Genomic DNA, 18,047 nt, shown 5'->3' on the forward strand with positions numbered 1-18,047 from the left:
AAAAAAGTACCTTGCACATTCAGTTGTTGTGAGTACTAAAGAAAAATGTAGTAAAATCATCAGGGCTGTGTACTAACTAGATATACAGAGTAGATGGGTTCCAAATATGGCCTTTGTTTTCATAATAAGTACTATTAATTCTCTCTGAGCATGGTTTCCAGCACACAGTTTAGATCGCTATTATTTATTTTATCTTAGATTGGAGTTTACATGGGGGCATTTTCTTTAAGTTTGGGTGCAATATTATATTTTGCACAGTTTTATATAATGTTTTTTTATCACCCTACACTCCAATAACTGATGCACAACCAAGTGCTCCTCCCCTTCCTTCTCCCTTCTTCTCCACGTTATTTTCCCTTAACCTCTCTCTTGCACAAGATATTGGTTATAACTTGACACTCACTTTGGGCCTCAGATTTTCTGTTTTTTAAGTCTTTGATGTTGATTATGGGAGGTATTTTGATGAAGAAAGATAGTGAATTCCAAGGTACTTTTCAATTTCCAATTTGACTTTATTTTCTGCCAGCTAGTATTCATCCTGAGATGTGTGATCAGGGCCCCATAGTTCCAACTCTGTTCTGAGTTTACATTATAACCAGGGAACTGCCCCTTGAAACCAGCAGGAATGTCTGGATAGCTGCTTCCAGTCTCAGCTTTTTTAAGTAACTTTGAATTCAAACATTTTTTTGAAATTGCTCTATCATCCTGAGCAGAAGCAGTGATGAATATGAATTCTTAACCTTTTTAAATTTTTTCAATTATAGTTTACATTTAATATAATTTTATATTAGTTTCCAGTGTATATAAGAATGGTTAGACAATTATATAACTTATTAGAGGCCTTGTGCACAAAATTCGTGCGGGCGGGGTCCCCCCTCAGCCCAGCCTGCACCCTCTCACAATCTGAGACCGCTGGCTCCTAACCACTCACCTGCCTGCCTGATCACCCCTAACTGTCCCCCATGCCAGCCTGATAACCCCTAACTGCCTCTGCTTGCCAGCCTGATTGCCCCTAACTGCCCCCTCTGCCGACCTGGTTGCCCCAAACTGCCACCCATGCTGGCCTGGTCGCCCCCAACTGCCTCCCCCGTGCTGGCCTGGTCACCCCTCACTGCTCTCCTCTGCTGGCTTTGTCGACCCTTCCTGCCCCCGCTGCTGGCCTGGTAGCACCACGCAGCCTACTATTCGGTTGTTGTGTGAGGGTGTCCCAACCAATTTACATATTCCTCTATTATTAGTATAGATGAAATGATCACCCAGATAATTATAGTATCCACCTGGCACTATAGATAGTTATTAAAATATTATTGACTATATTTCCTAAGCTGTACTTTACATCCTCATGACTATTTTGTAACAACCAATTTATACTTCTTTTAAAAAAAATATGTTTTTTATTGATTTCATAGAGGAAGGGAGAGGGAAAGAAAGATAGAAACATCAACAATGAGGGAGATTTATCATCAATTCGTTCATAGGTTGATGCTCAACCACTGAGACACACTGGCCAGGCCCAATTTGTACTTCTTAATCACTTCACATTTTTCATCCAGCTCCCCAATACCCCTCCCTTGTGACAACCATCATTTTGTTTTCTGTATCTATGAGTCTGTTTCTGTTTTGTTTATTTTGTTCTTTAAATGCCACATATGAGTGAAATAATATGTTATTTGTCTTTATCTTTTTTTATTAAATTTATTGGGATGACATTGGTCAACATATAGGTTTTAGGTATGGGTTTCTATGTTACAAGATCTTTATATTGAACCATGTACACACCACCCAAAATCAATTGTCTTTATCTTTTTGACTTATTTCACTCAGCATAATACTCTCTAGGTCCATTCATGCTGTCCCAAATGGTGAGATTTCATTCTTGTTCATGGTCAAGTAATATTCTATGTACCACTTCTTCTTTATCTATTCATCTATTGATGGACACTTGGGTTGCTTCCATATTGTGGCTATTTTAAACAATGCTGCAATGAACGTAGGGGAGTATATATCTTCTCAAATTAGTGTTTTGGTTTTTTTTTTTTAATATGTATACCCAGAAGTGGAATTGTGGGTCTTAAGGTAATTCTATTTTTAATATTTTGAGGAACCTCCAATTTGCAATCCTACCAACAGTGCAGGAGGATTCCTTTTCTTCACATGCTCCAGCTAACACTTATTGCTTGTTGATTTATTGATGATAGCGATTCTGATAGATGTAAGGTGATATTCATTGTGGTATCAATTTGCATTTCTCTGATGATTAGTGATGTTGAGCATCTTCCATATGTTTTTCATATGTAGGTCTTCTTTAGAGAATTGTCTATTCAGGTCATCTGCTCATTTTTTAAATTGGATTGTTTGATTTTTGATGTTGAGTTGTATGAGTTCTTTATGAATTTCAGATATTAACCCCTTATGAGATGTATCATTGGTGAATATCTTCTTTCCTTCAGTAGGTTGTGCTTTTGATTTGTTGATGATCTTTACTGTGCAAAGTTTTGTTTGTTTGTTTGTTTGATGTGGTCCATACTTCATTCAGGTTTCCTTAATTTTTACCTGTTTTTTTTTCTTCTAGTATGAGGATCCCATCCAGAATACCACATTAACATGTTTTCTTAATCTACTCTTGGCTGTGACAATTTCTCAGACTTTCCTTATTCTTGGTAATCTTGACAGTTTGGAGGGGTACTGATCAGCTACATTTTAGAAAGTCCTTCAGTTGGAATTTGTTTGATGTTAGACAAAGGTTATGAGATTTTAGAAGGGACATCATAGAGATAAAGTGCCCTTTTCATCAAATCATATCAAGGGTACATACTGTCAATATGATTTATGACTGTTCATGTTAACCTCAATTACGTGACTAAGATCGTGTTTTTATTTGTCAGATTTCTCCACTGTAAAGCTACCCCCCACTCCACTCCCCCTCTTTCAATATAGGAAAAAAATCCCTGTCAATCAGTCAAAATTTATTTCTTATTCACCTAACTATTCGATGTGGGTATTTATGATGGCTATCTTTTCTCCACCAGTTTTTCAGGGGTTCAGAATTCTTCTATTTTGCTACATCCCTTACAGCTTTCTCATCTAAATCCAGGCAGTGTTAAAAGAAAGAAAATTTGGAGGAGAATATTTGCTTTTAAAATCCATGGCCTGAAAAAGACACACATAACTTTCATTACATTCCATATGACACTCATGCATCTGCCAAACCTATCTGCAAAGGAGGCTGGGACATATGGTCTAGCTGGGTGCCTAAAAAAAAGAGGAAATTAATTTGGGAGAAAAGCTAACAGTATTCGCTACATCATTTCAGAGTACAAAAGATAACAAACCAACCCCCTCCTTATAATAATATAGTCATCAATGAATAAAAACAACAAAAAAAGTAATAAGTAATGGAAAAGCATAGTCTTAGAATCAAGAGACTCATAAATTGAAAAAAAAGCTTAATAAAAAATGTGTTCCATTGAGCCTATTTATCTTATTTCACTATTGACCTGTGAACATTTGTTGAGAACAGTCACTCTACCTGCATGTAAGCATTTGAGAACCTCTACCATATATTATGCCTTTTCCAGACTCTGCATCTTTCCCAAAGTCTACCATGCTGCTTTTTGCCTCCCTCCATTTTTTTAATGTCTGAAATGTCCTTTCTCTCTTTCTCTTTCTCTCTCTCTCTCTCTCTCTCTCTCTCTCTCCCTCCCTCTCTCTCCCTCTTTTCTTTTTTGGCCTGTGATAATTCTACTCACTTTTTTAGTGACAGATGAGGTGCCTTCATCCAACCTCGAGACAGAATTATTCCCTTGCTCCTTGGTGCGATCATGTCACACTTCTTCTATCCATTATTTAACACCTATCCCACTCTAGTATTACATATCCATATGTTTCATGCATTACTTTGGGTGCTCTCTGAGAACAACCAGGTTTTATTAATCTATTAGACCCCTATGAATAATCTGACAAATAAAAAGCATGCTTGGTGAGTGCATCCAGCATACTAGATGTGCCAAAAAATGGTCTCACTTTTGACATCCTTTCTTTAAAATACAATAAAACATATCCCCCAATTATAAAAGTGATCCTCAGTTATGATCACCATGCCTTTATAGAAAAGGTGATCTTGAGCTGAACTTAGAACGGTTGGTAGGGTTTGATAGATGGTAATAAGAGGTAATATAGATACAGACCTGTCAGGTAGGTGATACTGTTTTCTATGACACATCCTAAGTTCAGGACATTTGTTCAATGGATGGTCAGCCCTCCTTTGAAACATCTATAGTGCAAGACATTCACTTTCATAGATCATAACATAATTAAAACTCAAACTTGGAGTTTGTTCTGGCTCTGCTCTTGAGCACTGGGGGATGGTATAAAAGCCTAATGCTCATTATCTTGAACAGGAGTAAGCAACCTGAATTCCCAGGGCCCCAACAGTGGGGGTGGGGTGTGGATAGTTTCACTATAGCAAAAGATGTGTTTAATTACAGCTACAGAAGAGGATTATGAAATAAACAATCATTTGCAGGCATTAATGACTCAGCTGCCATACATCTCATAACCAACAAAAACATGAGTTCTTAAAGTGACCGTATCATGCTGAATAGAAAGAAAATATGAATTATAAGAGTTGTCCCTTTCCTTCTATCATTTTATAGCCTCTACTCTTAGCTTTCTGTTTACTTTAATGATTTTACAAACTCAATTACTATTTTATTAAAACAGAAATCAGAAGACAGAGTCTGTTCACAGAATAGTCCTTTTATCTCACACTGTTTCTTTGATTTTGATGGTTGAAAAATTAGACCTTCATTTGTATTTATACTCTTTTGGTTTTTTTCAGTTCATACTACCACATATGTTTATTAATTTGAAATTCTCGCCCTGGCCGGTTTTGCTCAGTGGATAGAGTGTCGACCTGCAGACTCAAGGGTCCCAGGTTCGAGTCCGGTCAAGGGCATGTACCTTGGTTGCGGACACATCCCCAGTGGGGAGTGTGCAGGAGGCAGCTGATCGATGTTTCTCTCTCATCGATGTTTCTAACTCTCTATCCCTCTCCCTTCCTCTCTGTAAAAAATCAATAAAATATATTAAAAAAAAGAAATTCTCAATGATTGTAGTTAGAATATGAATTATTTTTCCCCTCTACAGATGTGAGAACTGGTGCTTAGATGTTATATGACTTGCTTAGGACCACTTGACAATTGTGGTTCAAAGCTGGGTCTTCTGACTGCTAAGTGTGCCACAGCAGGACCTGCTTGGCAATCAGTTTGCCTCATAGCAGAGGCACATGTATCCTTTTACTTCCTCTGGTTATGAGAGTGATTCTCAGTTATAATCTCCAAGTCTTCAGTGAGGAGGTGATCTTGAACTGAGCCTGGAAAGGTTGGTAAGATATGATAGATGGCAATTGGGGTACAGGATGTTTTTTTTGTAGTGAGGTTAGCTAGCTCCATGTTCTTCCAACATGTCCCTAGTATGTCAGATTGGGTAGGACCCTTGGAAGCAACACATTGAAGATGCATGCATTTCTTGATTTCTGCCACCACTCAGGGCAGAGGATTCCTATGTACACAGTCAATAGAGACAGGAGGGACCTAAAGTTCACTTACTTTAACTTTTAGATATTATTACTGAGGAAATTATGGTCCACAAATTAAATAAATTTAACTTACAAAGATAATTATAATTATAAATCAGTATGGCAAATTTTCAGTTCAGTTTTTTTTTTTTTTTTTTTTTTGGCCCTCCTTCCTCATTTCCAATTTTTTAGGCATTTCTTCTGATACTTAGGATTGCTTTGAACAGGACATGTTTATACAGGCATTGCCTCATTTCCCCAAATATGTGTGATCAAGTCATATGTGCAGAAGTGTAATCATAGACAAATGCTATAGGGAACAGATCTATTCCCAAAGAGTTAAATTCATTGAATCCTTGACTAGAATTCTTATTTAGACCTGAATGTGAATAAATGTGTCCAGTTTAACACACAGTGCCTAGCATATTGCATGACAAAAAAGAGATTCAGAGTGAATATTGGTTGAAAAAGTGGGTGAAGGAATGAAGTTGATTGCCAGTTGAAATTCGGTGGTTGTCCCTTTGAGGATAACATGTTTCCACTTCAGCAGTCATATGTTTTCTATCTTTGCCTCAATCATATATTTTCTGTCTTTGCCTTGAGAAGCAGAACTTTTTGTTCTTATTTTTATGAAATAATTAGGGCTACAAATGCACTAGAATAGTCTAATTTTTGCTCAGCACTGAGGTAGAAATAAAGATGGTGGTGATGCTATAGAAAATGGATTGTTGCTGGCAGTCAGCACCACAACAGAAGCATTAAATATTTATTTTAGGGGATGTACAAAATGTAGTTTACAAAGTTCAGTTTGATGGTATTCATAGGTAGGGAGTTTTTAAAAGTGAGGACCAACCACTTCAAGTTTGAAATAATTAGAGAAATATGCACAAATTGATTTATTTTGGGGCTGGAAAAATGACTGTAGTCCTGGGTCTCCACTCTGGTCATGTATTTACTGAAGGTGAAATCTGTTTCCACATACTTTCCTGTGACAACTCATGGCCATGGGTTTTGCTCTTTCCTATTGTTCTCATCCAAGCCATTCTTTATGGTTGAACTTGGCCAGCATTTCAAAACCTAGGAGTTTCTGATGGATAGTTGACATTCAGCAGAAACCGAGGTCTTCCAGGAGCCGATTATTACTCCTGGAAGTTTAAGAACTACAGTGGCAGCTTGGTCTAAACAGTGATTCTGGAATGGGAACATAAACTTGCAGTTAGACACTAGATGCATGGGAGAGAGAAGTAATTCACTTTTGAGTATGCCTCTGTATTTTGCTAATCATAATTAACTTTTATTTATTTACATTTGGTTTATTGCTGCATAGTATTATGGTCCTGCCTCTAGAAGGAATAAAAAGTGAAGATATGTTCCTGAAATGCTCCCTTTCCAAATACTTATTTTAATATTTAAGCCTTTGGCATTTATGCATTTACTTAGAAAATGTTTCTGGCAATTTTCAATTGAGCATTTTTATAAACAAAATACCAATTTGAATAATCATTTCTTTTTGTTTTGCAGAACCCCAGCTGAAAGGAATTGTGACAAGGTTATTCAGCCAGCAGGGATATTTCCTGCAGATGCACCCAGATGGTACCATTGACGGGACCAAGGACGAAAACAGCGACTACAGTAAGGAACATTAGATTGTTGCAATCCAATCACAATGAAATGTATAGCCCAGGAATATAGTCTTAAAGCATGGCTGGGCTGCCTTTGAACTATTTACCTACAAGTAAACGGGTGCATTTTCCTTTATTTTTCTTGCTCTGATTCCCTATAGCAAAGAGACAATAAGGGAGAAATGTTATGTACTGAATGAGAAGTTAGGAGGCCTGGAGGAGTTCCAACTGGTTTTCCTTCCACCCCAGTGTTTGTAGTCAGGATGATAAGTATTCATAGAAACAAGTCAGACTTTACAACACAAGACAGTGTTTTCAATCCTAGAACTAAATAGTAAACATGTTAAAATAATTGTTAGAACATCATTTCAGGCAGACAAAAATTACTTCTTAAGATAAACATTGGATACATATGTATATTACATGTTATTTTATTTGGATTGAGAAAATATATATTAACCCTTTTCAGTCCAACCTTGAGGCTGACTTGACAGACCAGGCGCTAGGAGCAGGTTCAATGTCGAGCAATAAGAACATAAAAAGTTCAACATTCAATCCCGCCAACTAATTTGGACCAGACTGTTTGAATTCCAAAAATAACATTGGACCGCAAAGGGTTAAATATATTAAAATAACATTATGATTTATAGTATATGTGATAATAACAAGATAATTAATATTGGTGGGCCTGAAACTTTGTTTATATTTTTATATAAAATTCCAGATATTAAAATATTATCCTATATAATAAAGAGCTAATATGCAAATGATCGTCACACCCTCACACCGTCATGCTGTAATGGCTCAGACACTCATCACTGGGGAGAGAGGGATGGGAACCAGCCCGGCACAAATGAGCTCATGAGGAGAAATGGAGACCAGCCAGGCTGTGGCCCAGGAGAGAGACAAGCTGTACGCCCCGCAGTCCCGGGCGCCAACAACTGCACCTGCGCCTGTGGCCTGGGAGAGGGACAATCTGCACACCCCATGGTCCCATTGGTCCCAGGCACCAGCAGCTGTGCCTTGCAGCCTGGGAGAGGGACTAGCTGCCTGCCCAGCAGTCCTGGGCACCTGTGGCTGCAGTATAGGCAAAGCCGCCCTCCCATGGTCCCTTGCGGCTGCGGCTGGCCCAGGTGAAGCTGGCCCAGCTCCTGGGTGCCTGCGACTGGCCAGAGGGAGGGAAGCCCGGGTCCTGGATGCCTGCAACCAGCCGAAGGAGGGAATCCTGGGTCCCAGGTGCGGGGCAAGACAGAGGTAGTTAGGGGCAATCAGGCCAGCAGGGGAGCAGTTAGGGGTGATCAGGCTGGTAGAGGAGCAGTTAGGGGCGATCAGGCAGGCAGGCAGAGGTGGGTAGGGTCGATCAGGTAGGCAGGCAGGCAAGCAGTTAGGAGCCAGCAGTCCTGGATTACGAGAGGTAGTCAGACATCCTCTGAGGGGTCCTGGATTGGAGAGGGTTCAGGCTGAGCTGAGGAACCCCCCCCCCCCCCCCCCCCCCCGTGCACAACTTTCATGCACTGGGCCTCTAGTCTATAATAATAAAAGTGCAATATGCTAATTAGACCAGACAGCCGAACGACCTTCTGGACATCATTCCAGAGGAAGCTGCGGTTGTGGGGGCCGAGGCAGAGGTGGTTAGGGGTGATCAGGCAGGCAGGCAGAGGTGTTAGGGGCAATCAGGCAGGCAGTCAGAGGCAGTTAAGGGTGATCAGACAGGCAGGCGAGCGGTTTGGGCATCAGGCAGGCAGGCAAAGGTGGTTAGGGGCGATCAGGAAGGCAGACGAGCAGTTAGGGGTGAACAGGCAGGCAGGCAAGTGATTTGGGGCACTAGGCAGGTAGGCAGAGGTGGTTAGGTGCAATCAGACAGGCAGGCAGAGGGGTTAGGGGTGATCAGGCAGGCAGGCGAGTGGTTAGGGACGATGAGGCATGCAGGTAGAGTGGTTAGGGGTGATCAGGGAGATAGGTAGGCGAGTGGTTAGGAGCCAGCAGTCCCAGATTGCGAGAGGGTGCAGGCCGGGCTGAGGGGACCCCCCCCTCCTGTGCACGAGTTTTGTGCACTGGGCCTCTAGTTAATAATATCCTTGGAAATCATTTTTAACTAATTCGACCTTAGAGTTGATAAGTGTAGTAATTCAACAAAATCATCAAGTTTTAATAAAGTATATTTTAATTTTGGAAATATTTTGAATATAAACCTTAGCATAAGGATGCTCACTGTATCATACCTTTCATTTTCTGCATAATGATATGCATATACTGAGGAAAATTTGTGTTCTAAAATTATGTGGGGTGCCATATTCTTTTCTAAAGTGTATCTGTATTCACTACTAGAATTTTACTTTTGAGTGTATAGTAAATATATTTAATTTTTAATTTTTAATTAAATATATGTCCAATTGAATTTGTCTTCTGATGGATATGATTTTGTGATGAGACTCACAATCTACCAAAACATAAATTGCATAAGGTAATCTGAGAAGGCTGATATTTTATGATGAAGTATATTTTCAATTAAAAATAAAGATTTGAGGAAAGATCTACAATGTCTAAAGTGTGAAAATGCTCTTGTCCACCCCTTCCAAATTATTCTTTGTTCACTTCATATTATACATTACAAAATATGAATTACAGTAAAGAAAAAATCTTATTATAAAGAATTCAATTCCAGTTTTCTTCAAAGTAGTTGATTAGCTTATTGTGGTTTGCATTGTTGGTTTGTGTTTGTGGGGATGCATTCTTTAAATGATTCACATTTTCAACTGAGGACAGAAGAATGAGGATGGTTCACTCTCCATGTAGGATTTCCATTTATTGCATCTGTACAAGAATGTGGATTTAGTAAAGCGAGCAACAAGTATAGATGCAAAGAATCAGGGAGATTGCTAAGCTGTGTCACCCATGCTATCTCTGAGGTATCCCTTGATCTCAGTTTATTTTTCTATGAGATGAGGTGACCAGAGAAGGTAACATTAACATCCTCTCTCAGCACTTTCCATCCCGCCTTTAAGAAAAAATATTAAAAAATTAGAAATTGCCCTAACCTGTTTTGCTCAGTGGATAGAGCGTAGGCCTGTGGACTGAAGGGTCCCAGGTTTGATTCCGGTTAAGGGCATGTACCTTGGCTGCAGGCACATCCCCAGTAGGGGGTGTGCAGGAGGCAGCTGATCGATGTTTCTCACTCATTGATGTTTCTAACTGTCTATCCCTCTCCCTTCCTCTCTGTAAAAAATCAATAAAATATATTAAAAAAGAATTAGAAATTGATAGATTCAATCCCCAAGTAAGTTAGGTAACCATAGTCAATTCCATAGGATGCAACTGAAACTCAGATAGTTGCCCTGTGGATGCATGTGATTTATCATGGGATAGAGGTAGAAGGCCGAATGAAAGTGTGGGCTCAGCTAAGACAAATCCTTTCTTCACTCTTGCTAGAAAAATAATTGCAAGTGCTTTCTCTGCTGATGCTGGTTCAATGGCTAGTGTAAATACATGCCTACACACATACTTTATACACAAATACTTATATGCAGGCTGGGGCCAAAGTAGACTTACAGTTGTTTGTATGGAAAATAATACAGTAATTAATAAATAACAAAAAAAGAATAAACCCTGCGTTTTCCATACTCACAACTGTAAACCTACTTTTGCTCCACCTTATACATATAATAAAAAAAACATATATATATATATATATATATGCACATAATGGCATTATCTATAATAATAAAAGTGTAATATGCTAATTAGACCAGATATCCTTCTGGACGACCTTCCAGACAAAACTGGTGCTGCGATGGAAGCCCAGGTACCGGGTGCTAGAGGGAAGCTGGTGCTGGCAGACAGTGGAAGGAAGGCCTATTCTTGCATGAATTTTGTGCATTGGGCCTCTAGTCTCTATATATGTATATATAAAAGCCTAAGTGTCCGAACTAATGAATGACCAAACAACTGGTCGACCGGTTGCTATGACAAGCATTGACCACCAGGGGCCAGATGCTCAATTCAGGACCTGCCCCCTGTGGTCAGTGCACTCCCACACTGGGAGCACCACTCAGCTGACAGATGGGCGCCAGCTACCGGGTTCATGGCTGGCAAGTGCAGCTGTGGTGGCGCGAGCCTCTTCCTCCTCTGCAGCCATGCTACGGAGCGGTGGCAGCAGGTGCATTGGGGCCAGGATGAGTGGGAGCGGTGCAGTGCTCAGCCTGGGCTTGGGCTCCTCCCCAACCGCCTGCCACTTCACGTGCACTACCACATCCCCTGAGGGGTCCCTGATTGTGAGAGCGTGCAGGCCTGGCTGAGGAACTCAACCGGTACACAAATCTGTCCACTGGGCCTCTAGTGTATAATACACACACATCCATATTGAGGATGATACACTTTGTCAAATACGTTTAGAACCTGTCTAAATATACAAATTTAAAATATCTTATTTTTTATTAAGATATTGCACACAATTTTTGACATTTTTGGTATTAAAAATAGTTTAGATGTACAAAATAATAAGACTAAGATAAAATCAACTGGATACCCAGCCCTTGGCTTAAAATTTACTTAAAAATATCAAGATGTTTGCAACCTCTCTGTGTTGTCTCTGATGGAGCCCTGTTGTTGTGTTTTTTTTTTCAGTACCAGATATAACAACTATCCTGCATTTGGCATTTATTTTTTACATCCATGCTGCATTATAAATACAGTTTTTCATATATGTATACTTAAATAAAGTATTGCTTTGTATGTTTTTAAATGTTTTATTAAAAAGTGCAACCATTACTGTACATAAATCTTATGTCATTTTTCCCAATAGTATGGTTATTAGATGCATATATGGTTATATATTTGCTTGATATTGTTTATTTTTGTAGAGTAACCCATTGTGTGAATATTCCCAATGTATTTATCTGTTCTCTTATATTGTGGATAATCATCTTTTCTATTTTAGGGCAATTACAAACAGTGCTGCCAAGATATTTCTTATAGATGTTAAAGCGACCTTCCCTAATCATCCTTTATAAAATGATACATCTCACCTTGGCCTTCTTTATTCTGATACCCTATTTTTTTTTCTCTACTCATAGCTGTAATGACTACCTGGCATATATATTGTTGCTGTGTATTTGCTTATTTTTTATCTTCCTCCCAGGAGAATGTTAGTTTCATGGATAAAGAGATTTTTGCTTTCATCTTTGATATAGTTTTAGAACCTAGAATGATCTCTCAAATCTATCTATCTATCTATCTATCTATCTATATATATATATATAAAAGCCTAATATGCAAAGTATCCCCTTGAGAGTTCTACCGGGAGACTGGAAGTTTGATCACTCCCTATAACATGTGCTGACCACCAGGGGGCAGTGCGGAACGAAGGGAGACCTCTGCTTGCAGCCGGAAGGAAGGCCCTGGCTAGCAGCCAGAAGGCCCTGATTGTCCCTGATTGCTGGCCAGTTCTAGGGACCCTACCTGTGCACGAATTTTGTGCACCGGGCCTCTAGTATATAATAAATACTCAACATAAATGGAACAAATGAATGAATGTCTCCTTGTGCAGACATGCAAAATTTTATTTAGGTCATTGGCTAAATACTCTTCTTAGCCAAATATTTGTTATTTTTTCCTTTTGAAATAAATTTAGACTTTAAAACAATTACAAAGTAATACAGGGAATTCCTGTGTCCTCTTCATCCAGCTCCCCTAATAGTACTAATTTATGTAACAATAGTATAATTATAAAAAAACTAGATAATTAATACTAGCACAATACTATTAACTGAGCTTTAGGCTTTGTTCAGATTTCACTAGTTTTTGGACTAATATAGTTTTTTCGGATACCCCTCCCCAATATTTTCATTGGAAAATTTTTCAATGAAAACATATATTTTCTGAGTGGGAATTTAAAACATCAGAGAAAGATTTAACTTTTACTCAACTTTTAATAGAAAATTATTGTAAGCCGCTAAAATGTTAAAATGCCTTTCTTTCTCCCCTTTGTGTGGGCAGGCGTAAAAGCATTTAATTAGTTTTTAAAAATCTTGTTACTATGAGCATCTGTCAGAATTATGCTGTTTGATTCACTAGACATCATTAGACTCAGCGAACCTTACTATGGTATCTCGCATAGAATAGATAAAGACACCTGTTCTTTTGTTCCTGAAGAAAAGACTAATTACATGCAATTGAGTGAAAAAACACATGGCTTTGTCAGCAGTAACAGATAAGAATCTCTGCAAATGTAATGACAACAAAAGATGCAAAACTATGTTGGAACACTGGTACAAAAAAAAAAACAAAAAAAACCCAACCCACAAAAATTGCAGTTTGGAGAGTATTAATGGGGATATTTTACATAACATTAGAAAGGTAATTACTCTGCTCCCTGGATACTAGAGGAGAAGATGCATTTGAAGAGGTCAAACGTGCTGGGGTGAAAACAATTAAGATATTATAACCAAATGTATTGTTCTCTTTCCCTCTGAACAATACTAAGAGCCATTTGATGTGGATTAAACTGCCTGGTCAATTAGCACAAGAGTAACACTGGAGATATTCAAGCAGATGCTGTACTGGCACATGGAGCTGGTATTTTAAAAATCAGTCCTATGTTATGTGAGTTGCAAATAATATTACTCTTTTTACTGTATCCATGCTTCATTTATTTTTTTATTAAAATACTAGAGCCCCGGTGCACAAAAATTTGTGCACTCGGGCGGGGGGTGGGGAGGGGGGGTCCCCCAGCCCGTCCTGTGCCCTCTCGCAGTCTGGGACCCCTCAGGAGATAATGACCTGCTGGCTTAGGCCTGCTCCCGGGTGGCAGAGGGCAGGCCCAATCCCTAAGTGCAGCCCCTGGTCAGGCTCAGAGCAGGGCCAACTGGGGAGTTGGGGCACCGCCCCCTGTCACACACAGAGCAGGGCGGATCAGGGGGTTAGGGCGCTGCACCCTGTCACACTCAGGGCAGGGCCAATGGGGAGGTTACGGCTCTACCCTGTCACACACAGAGCAAGGCCTGTGGAGGCGGGTTGGGGCGCTGCCCCCTGTCAGTCACAGAGCAGGGCCCATCAGGGGGGTTGGGGCTCCGTACCCTGTCACACACAGAGCAGGGTCGATCAGGGGGTTAGGGAGCTCCCCACTGTCACGCACAGAGCAGGGCCGATAGGGGAGTTGGGGCACTGCCCCCTGTCACACATAGAGCAGGGCGGATCAGGGGGTTGGGCGCTGCACCCTGTCACACTCAGAGCAGGGCCAATGGGGAGGTTATGGCTCTACCCTGTCACACACAGAGCAAGGCCCGTGGAGGGGGGTTGGGGCGCCACCCTCTATCACCCACAGAGCAGGGCTGATCAGGGGGTTGGGGCGCCGCCACTGTCACACTCGGGGCAGGGCCAATGGAGAGGTTATGGCTCTACCCTGTCACACACAGAGCAGGGCCTGTGGGGGGGCGGGGGTTGGGGTGCCGCACCCTGTCACACACAGAGCAGGGCCGATCAGGGGGTTGGTGCGCTGCACCCTGTCAAACACAGAGCTGCAGGGCAATCAGGTGATTGGGGAGCTCCCCCCATCAGGCACAGAGCAGGGCTGATCAGGGGGTTGGGGTGCCTTCCCTTGTCACGAACAGAGCAGGGCAGATAGGGAGGTTGTGGCCCCACCCCCTGTCACACACAGAGCCTCAGGGCGATCAGGGGGTTTGGGCGCTGCCCCCTGTCACGCTGGTCCCGGTGCTGGGAGGCATATTACCCTTTTACTATATAGAATAGAGGCCTGGTGCACGGGTAGCAGCTGGCTGGTTTTCCCTGAAGGGTGTCCTGCATCAGGGTGGGGGTCCCCACTGGGGTGCCTGGCCAGTCTGGGTGAGGGGATGAGGGCTGTTTTCCAGAAGCGGGTGACTGAAGCTCCCAACCGCTCCTTGTTTTCTTTTTCTTTTTTTTTATTCTGGGCCAGCTTTAGCTCTGAGGCCTCGGCTGCTGAAAACATCGATACAATGTTGCGGTCTGGCTGGCTTTCAGTCCGGCTGGTTTCTGGGGTTTTGTTTAGCTTCTTATTTGCAACATAGTACATACTTGCTTAGAGTTGCAGCTGAGAGGCTGGCAAGTTAGGCGGGGAATGTTAGAGTCCGCAGTCACTGGAGCAAGCAAGCCTCCCTGCTCGCTTCAGTGCATGGCTGCCGGCCGCCATCTTGGCTGACAGTTAATTTGCATAAGGATATGCTGATTAGCCAATGGGAAGGGTAGCGGTCTTACGCCAATTACCATTTTCTCTTTTATTAGTGTAGACGCTCTTATGCCTTCAGCATTTTTTTTTCCTTTTTAGAAAAGGCTTTACTCATTCCAAGATTATTTAATTAATTTTTTTAATGTTTTGCTTTAGTAAAGTAAAAGGTTTTACAAGAAAACAATTTTGGTGTGGGAGGGGAAAGAAGATGGTGGTGGTTGAGATAGTCTCAGAATTCAGTGGTTTTTAAGGTCTCCTTCAGTTCTGAAATTCTTTTTTTTAATCCTCACCAGAGGACATGCTTATTGATTTGAGAGAGAGAGACATCAATTGGTTGCCTGAAGTTACATCTACTTCCTTAGGACATCCAACAGGAGTAAGTCTACATTTCTTGGAGCCTCCCTAAAAATCACAAAATAAATCCTATAAGTCCTTTTTTGACAACTTCTTACTAAGCCTTCCCAGTTCTGCCATGTTGTGTATTTTTCCTCTTTGCTTTGAGTCATTAATCCCAACTTTGTTCAATTGCGGTGTGTTTTTATAGCTAGAAGGCACTGACTCAGTCAAAAGCAATTTTCTGTCCCTCTCTTCTCTTTTATCAGGTCACATTTCTTTGTTTCCTTCCATGTATAGTCTACGCATTTATCAACATATATAGTACTATTTATCTATACTTCCATAATATATATCTTGTTCCACAGCCTTTTTAACTCAATGTGTTATTATCAATAAGATTTTTCCATATTAGCACATATTTGAATGGAGCAATTTTCTAGCCAGATTTCCTGTTGAAGAGCATTTCAGTTCTTTCTAATGTTTTGCTACTGCAAACAATGCTGTAAAGAATATATTTGTGCATAAGTTATTTTGCATGTGTGTAAGTGTATTTATAGGATGGGTTCTTAGAAGTGAAATTGCTGAGTTATGGTTTATGTCCTTTTATAATTTTGAAATCTATTTGCTCTTTGTCATACAAATTTACAGAGAGCATTTATTTCTTTATCTTCTAGTCTATAAAATGTGTTACCAAAATTTTGATTCTTTGTTGCCTAAAAACGTAAACTTTAATTTTTCTTATCTTGTGTTAGGTTGAGCACCTGTACATCTATTTTAAGAGTCATCTACATTTCTTTTCTTTTTTAAAAAATATTTTTTTATTGATTTCAGAGAGGAAGGGAAAGGGAGAGAGAGCTAGAGACATCAATGATGAAAGAGAATCATTGATTGGCTGCCTCCTGCACGCCCTACAGGGGATTGAGCCTGAAACCTGGGCATGTGCCCTTGACCAGAATCGAACCCAGGACCTTTCAGTCCACAGGCCAACGCTCTATCTACTGAGCCAAACCAGCTAGGTCTACATTTCTTTTCTATAAAATGTCTATTTATATCTGTTTTTATAAAAAAATCTGTACTTTCATTTGTAGGAAGTCTATATTTTAAAAATCAGCTGTATGCTATGTGAGTTGCAAATATTTTTACTTTTTTTATTCTTATCTGTAAATGCCATGCTTTATTTATTTTTTTTATTTAAAGTATGCTTTTATGCCCTCAGCTTTTTTCCTATTTAGAAAGTCTTTACTCATTCCAAGATTATTTAAAATTGTTTTTTATGTTTTGTTTTTGTATTATCTTTATATTTACTATTTAACTACTTTGGAATTTATTTATTGAGATTTTTTTTATTCTAGACCTCTGATATTTTGAGTTCTTAACTACCAATTACAAATACAAATGCAGTTTCTTCAGATTTTATGAATATACTAAATTCACCATGAGTTCAGCATAAAGAAAAACATTTCAAAATGGTCTCTATTTGAGTTTTAGGAATCCAATTGGAAATTTGGAAAATTTAGTCATCTAGTTATGTCTTCTATACAATACCAAACATATGATATTTTGATATCACTAGTCACAAGTATATAGATATAGCCAAAGCCAACAGAAGGTCTGTATTGCTAAACTATGAACAGAAATATGCTCCAAATGGTTAGTTGGAGAAATTATCAAGGACATAAGGGGTGTTGCAAATATTTATAAGGATGTGTTCTCTAACATGGGGCATTTTTGAACCAGGGGTTTATCTCTTTCACCTACTTAAGAATACACACACATATTAGTACCCATGGGAGATTAAGACTATGCCATACCCAATTATAGGGACATTATTTTCTTCTAGAGTCATCTGTACTTTAAGATTATGACATCAACTTGTAGGTGTGAAGTCAAGTTGGATAAGAAGAAAAAGAAATACATGTGTTATCCTGCTGATTTTCTTTAAGCAAGATTATTACATAATCCTGAGCAACACTCTGGTAGATGAAATGTTGTTACTTGTATAGTGGCATTTCTTTTCATGAGCAAAATTAATATTCAGTCTTAGCTCATGAATGCAGTTACTTCATTTGATTTTTTCAAAAAATAAAAACATTGCCTTTTGATTTGCATAGCTAGAAGTGAAGGACATTCGTTAGCAATGTGTCTTTGTTGATTGTGTTTTAGGTTTAAAGACTGTTCCTCCAAACAATATTTGTGGAGAGTTTGAATAAGCACAAATTATGTCCTTGAATAGTTTACCTGTTCACATAAACTTAAAAGGGAATTACTCTTCATGATTACTTTTTTTTAACTCGGCCCCTTAACTTCTTAT

General features: G+C 39.8%; 1 protein-coding gene across 5 annotated transcripts in view; it reads left to right on the forward strand.

The window, feature by feature from the left end:
* The window catches only part of FGF12 (fibroblast growth factor 12), a 525,572-nt gene that overhangs the window by 310,552 nt on the left and 196,973 nt on the right, over window positions 1-18,047 (forward strand). For all 5 annotated transcript variants that reach the window (XM_070406567.1, XM_070406569.1, XM_070406568.1 and 2 more), the window contains one exon: window positions 7,100-7,210. In XM_070406567.1, the coding sequence (XP_070262668.1) occupies window positions 7,100-7,210 (111 nt within the window). The remainder of the gene's footprint in view (window positions 1-7,099; window positions 7,211-18,047) is intronic.

Source organism: Myotis yumanensis, unplaced genomic scaffold, assembly GCF_028538775.1.
Source record: "Myotis yumanensis isolate MYYU_CA2020_CCGP unplaced genomic scaffold, mMyoYum1.0.hap1 SCAF_2, whole genome shotgun sequence".
Classification (NCBI taxonomy): domain Eukaryota; kingdom Metazoa; phylum Chordata; class Mammalia; order Chiroptera; family Vespertilionidae; genus Myotis; species Myotis yumanensis.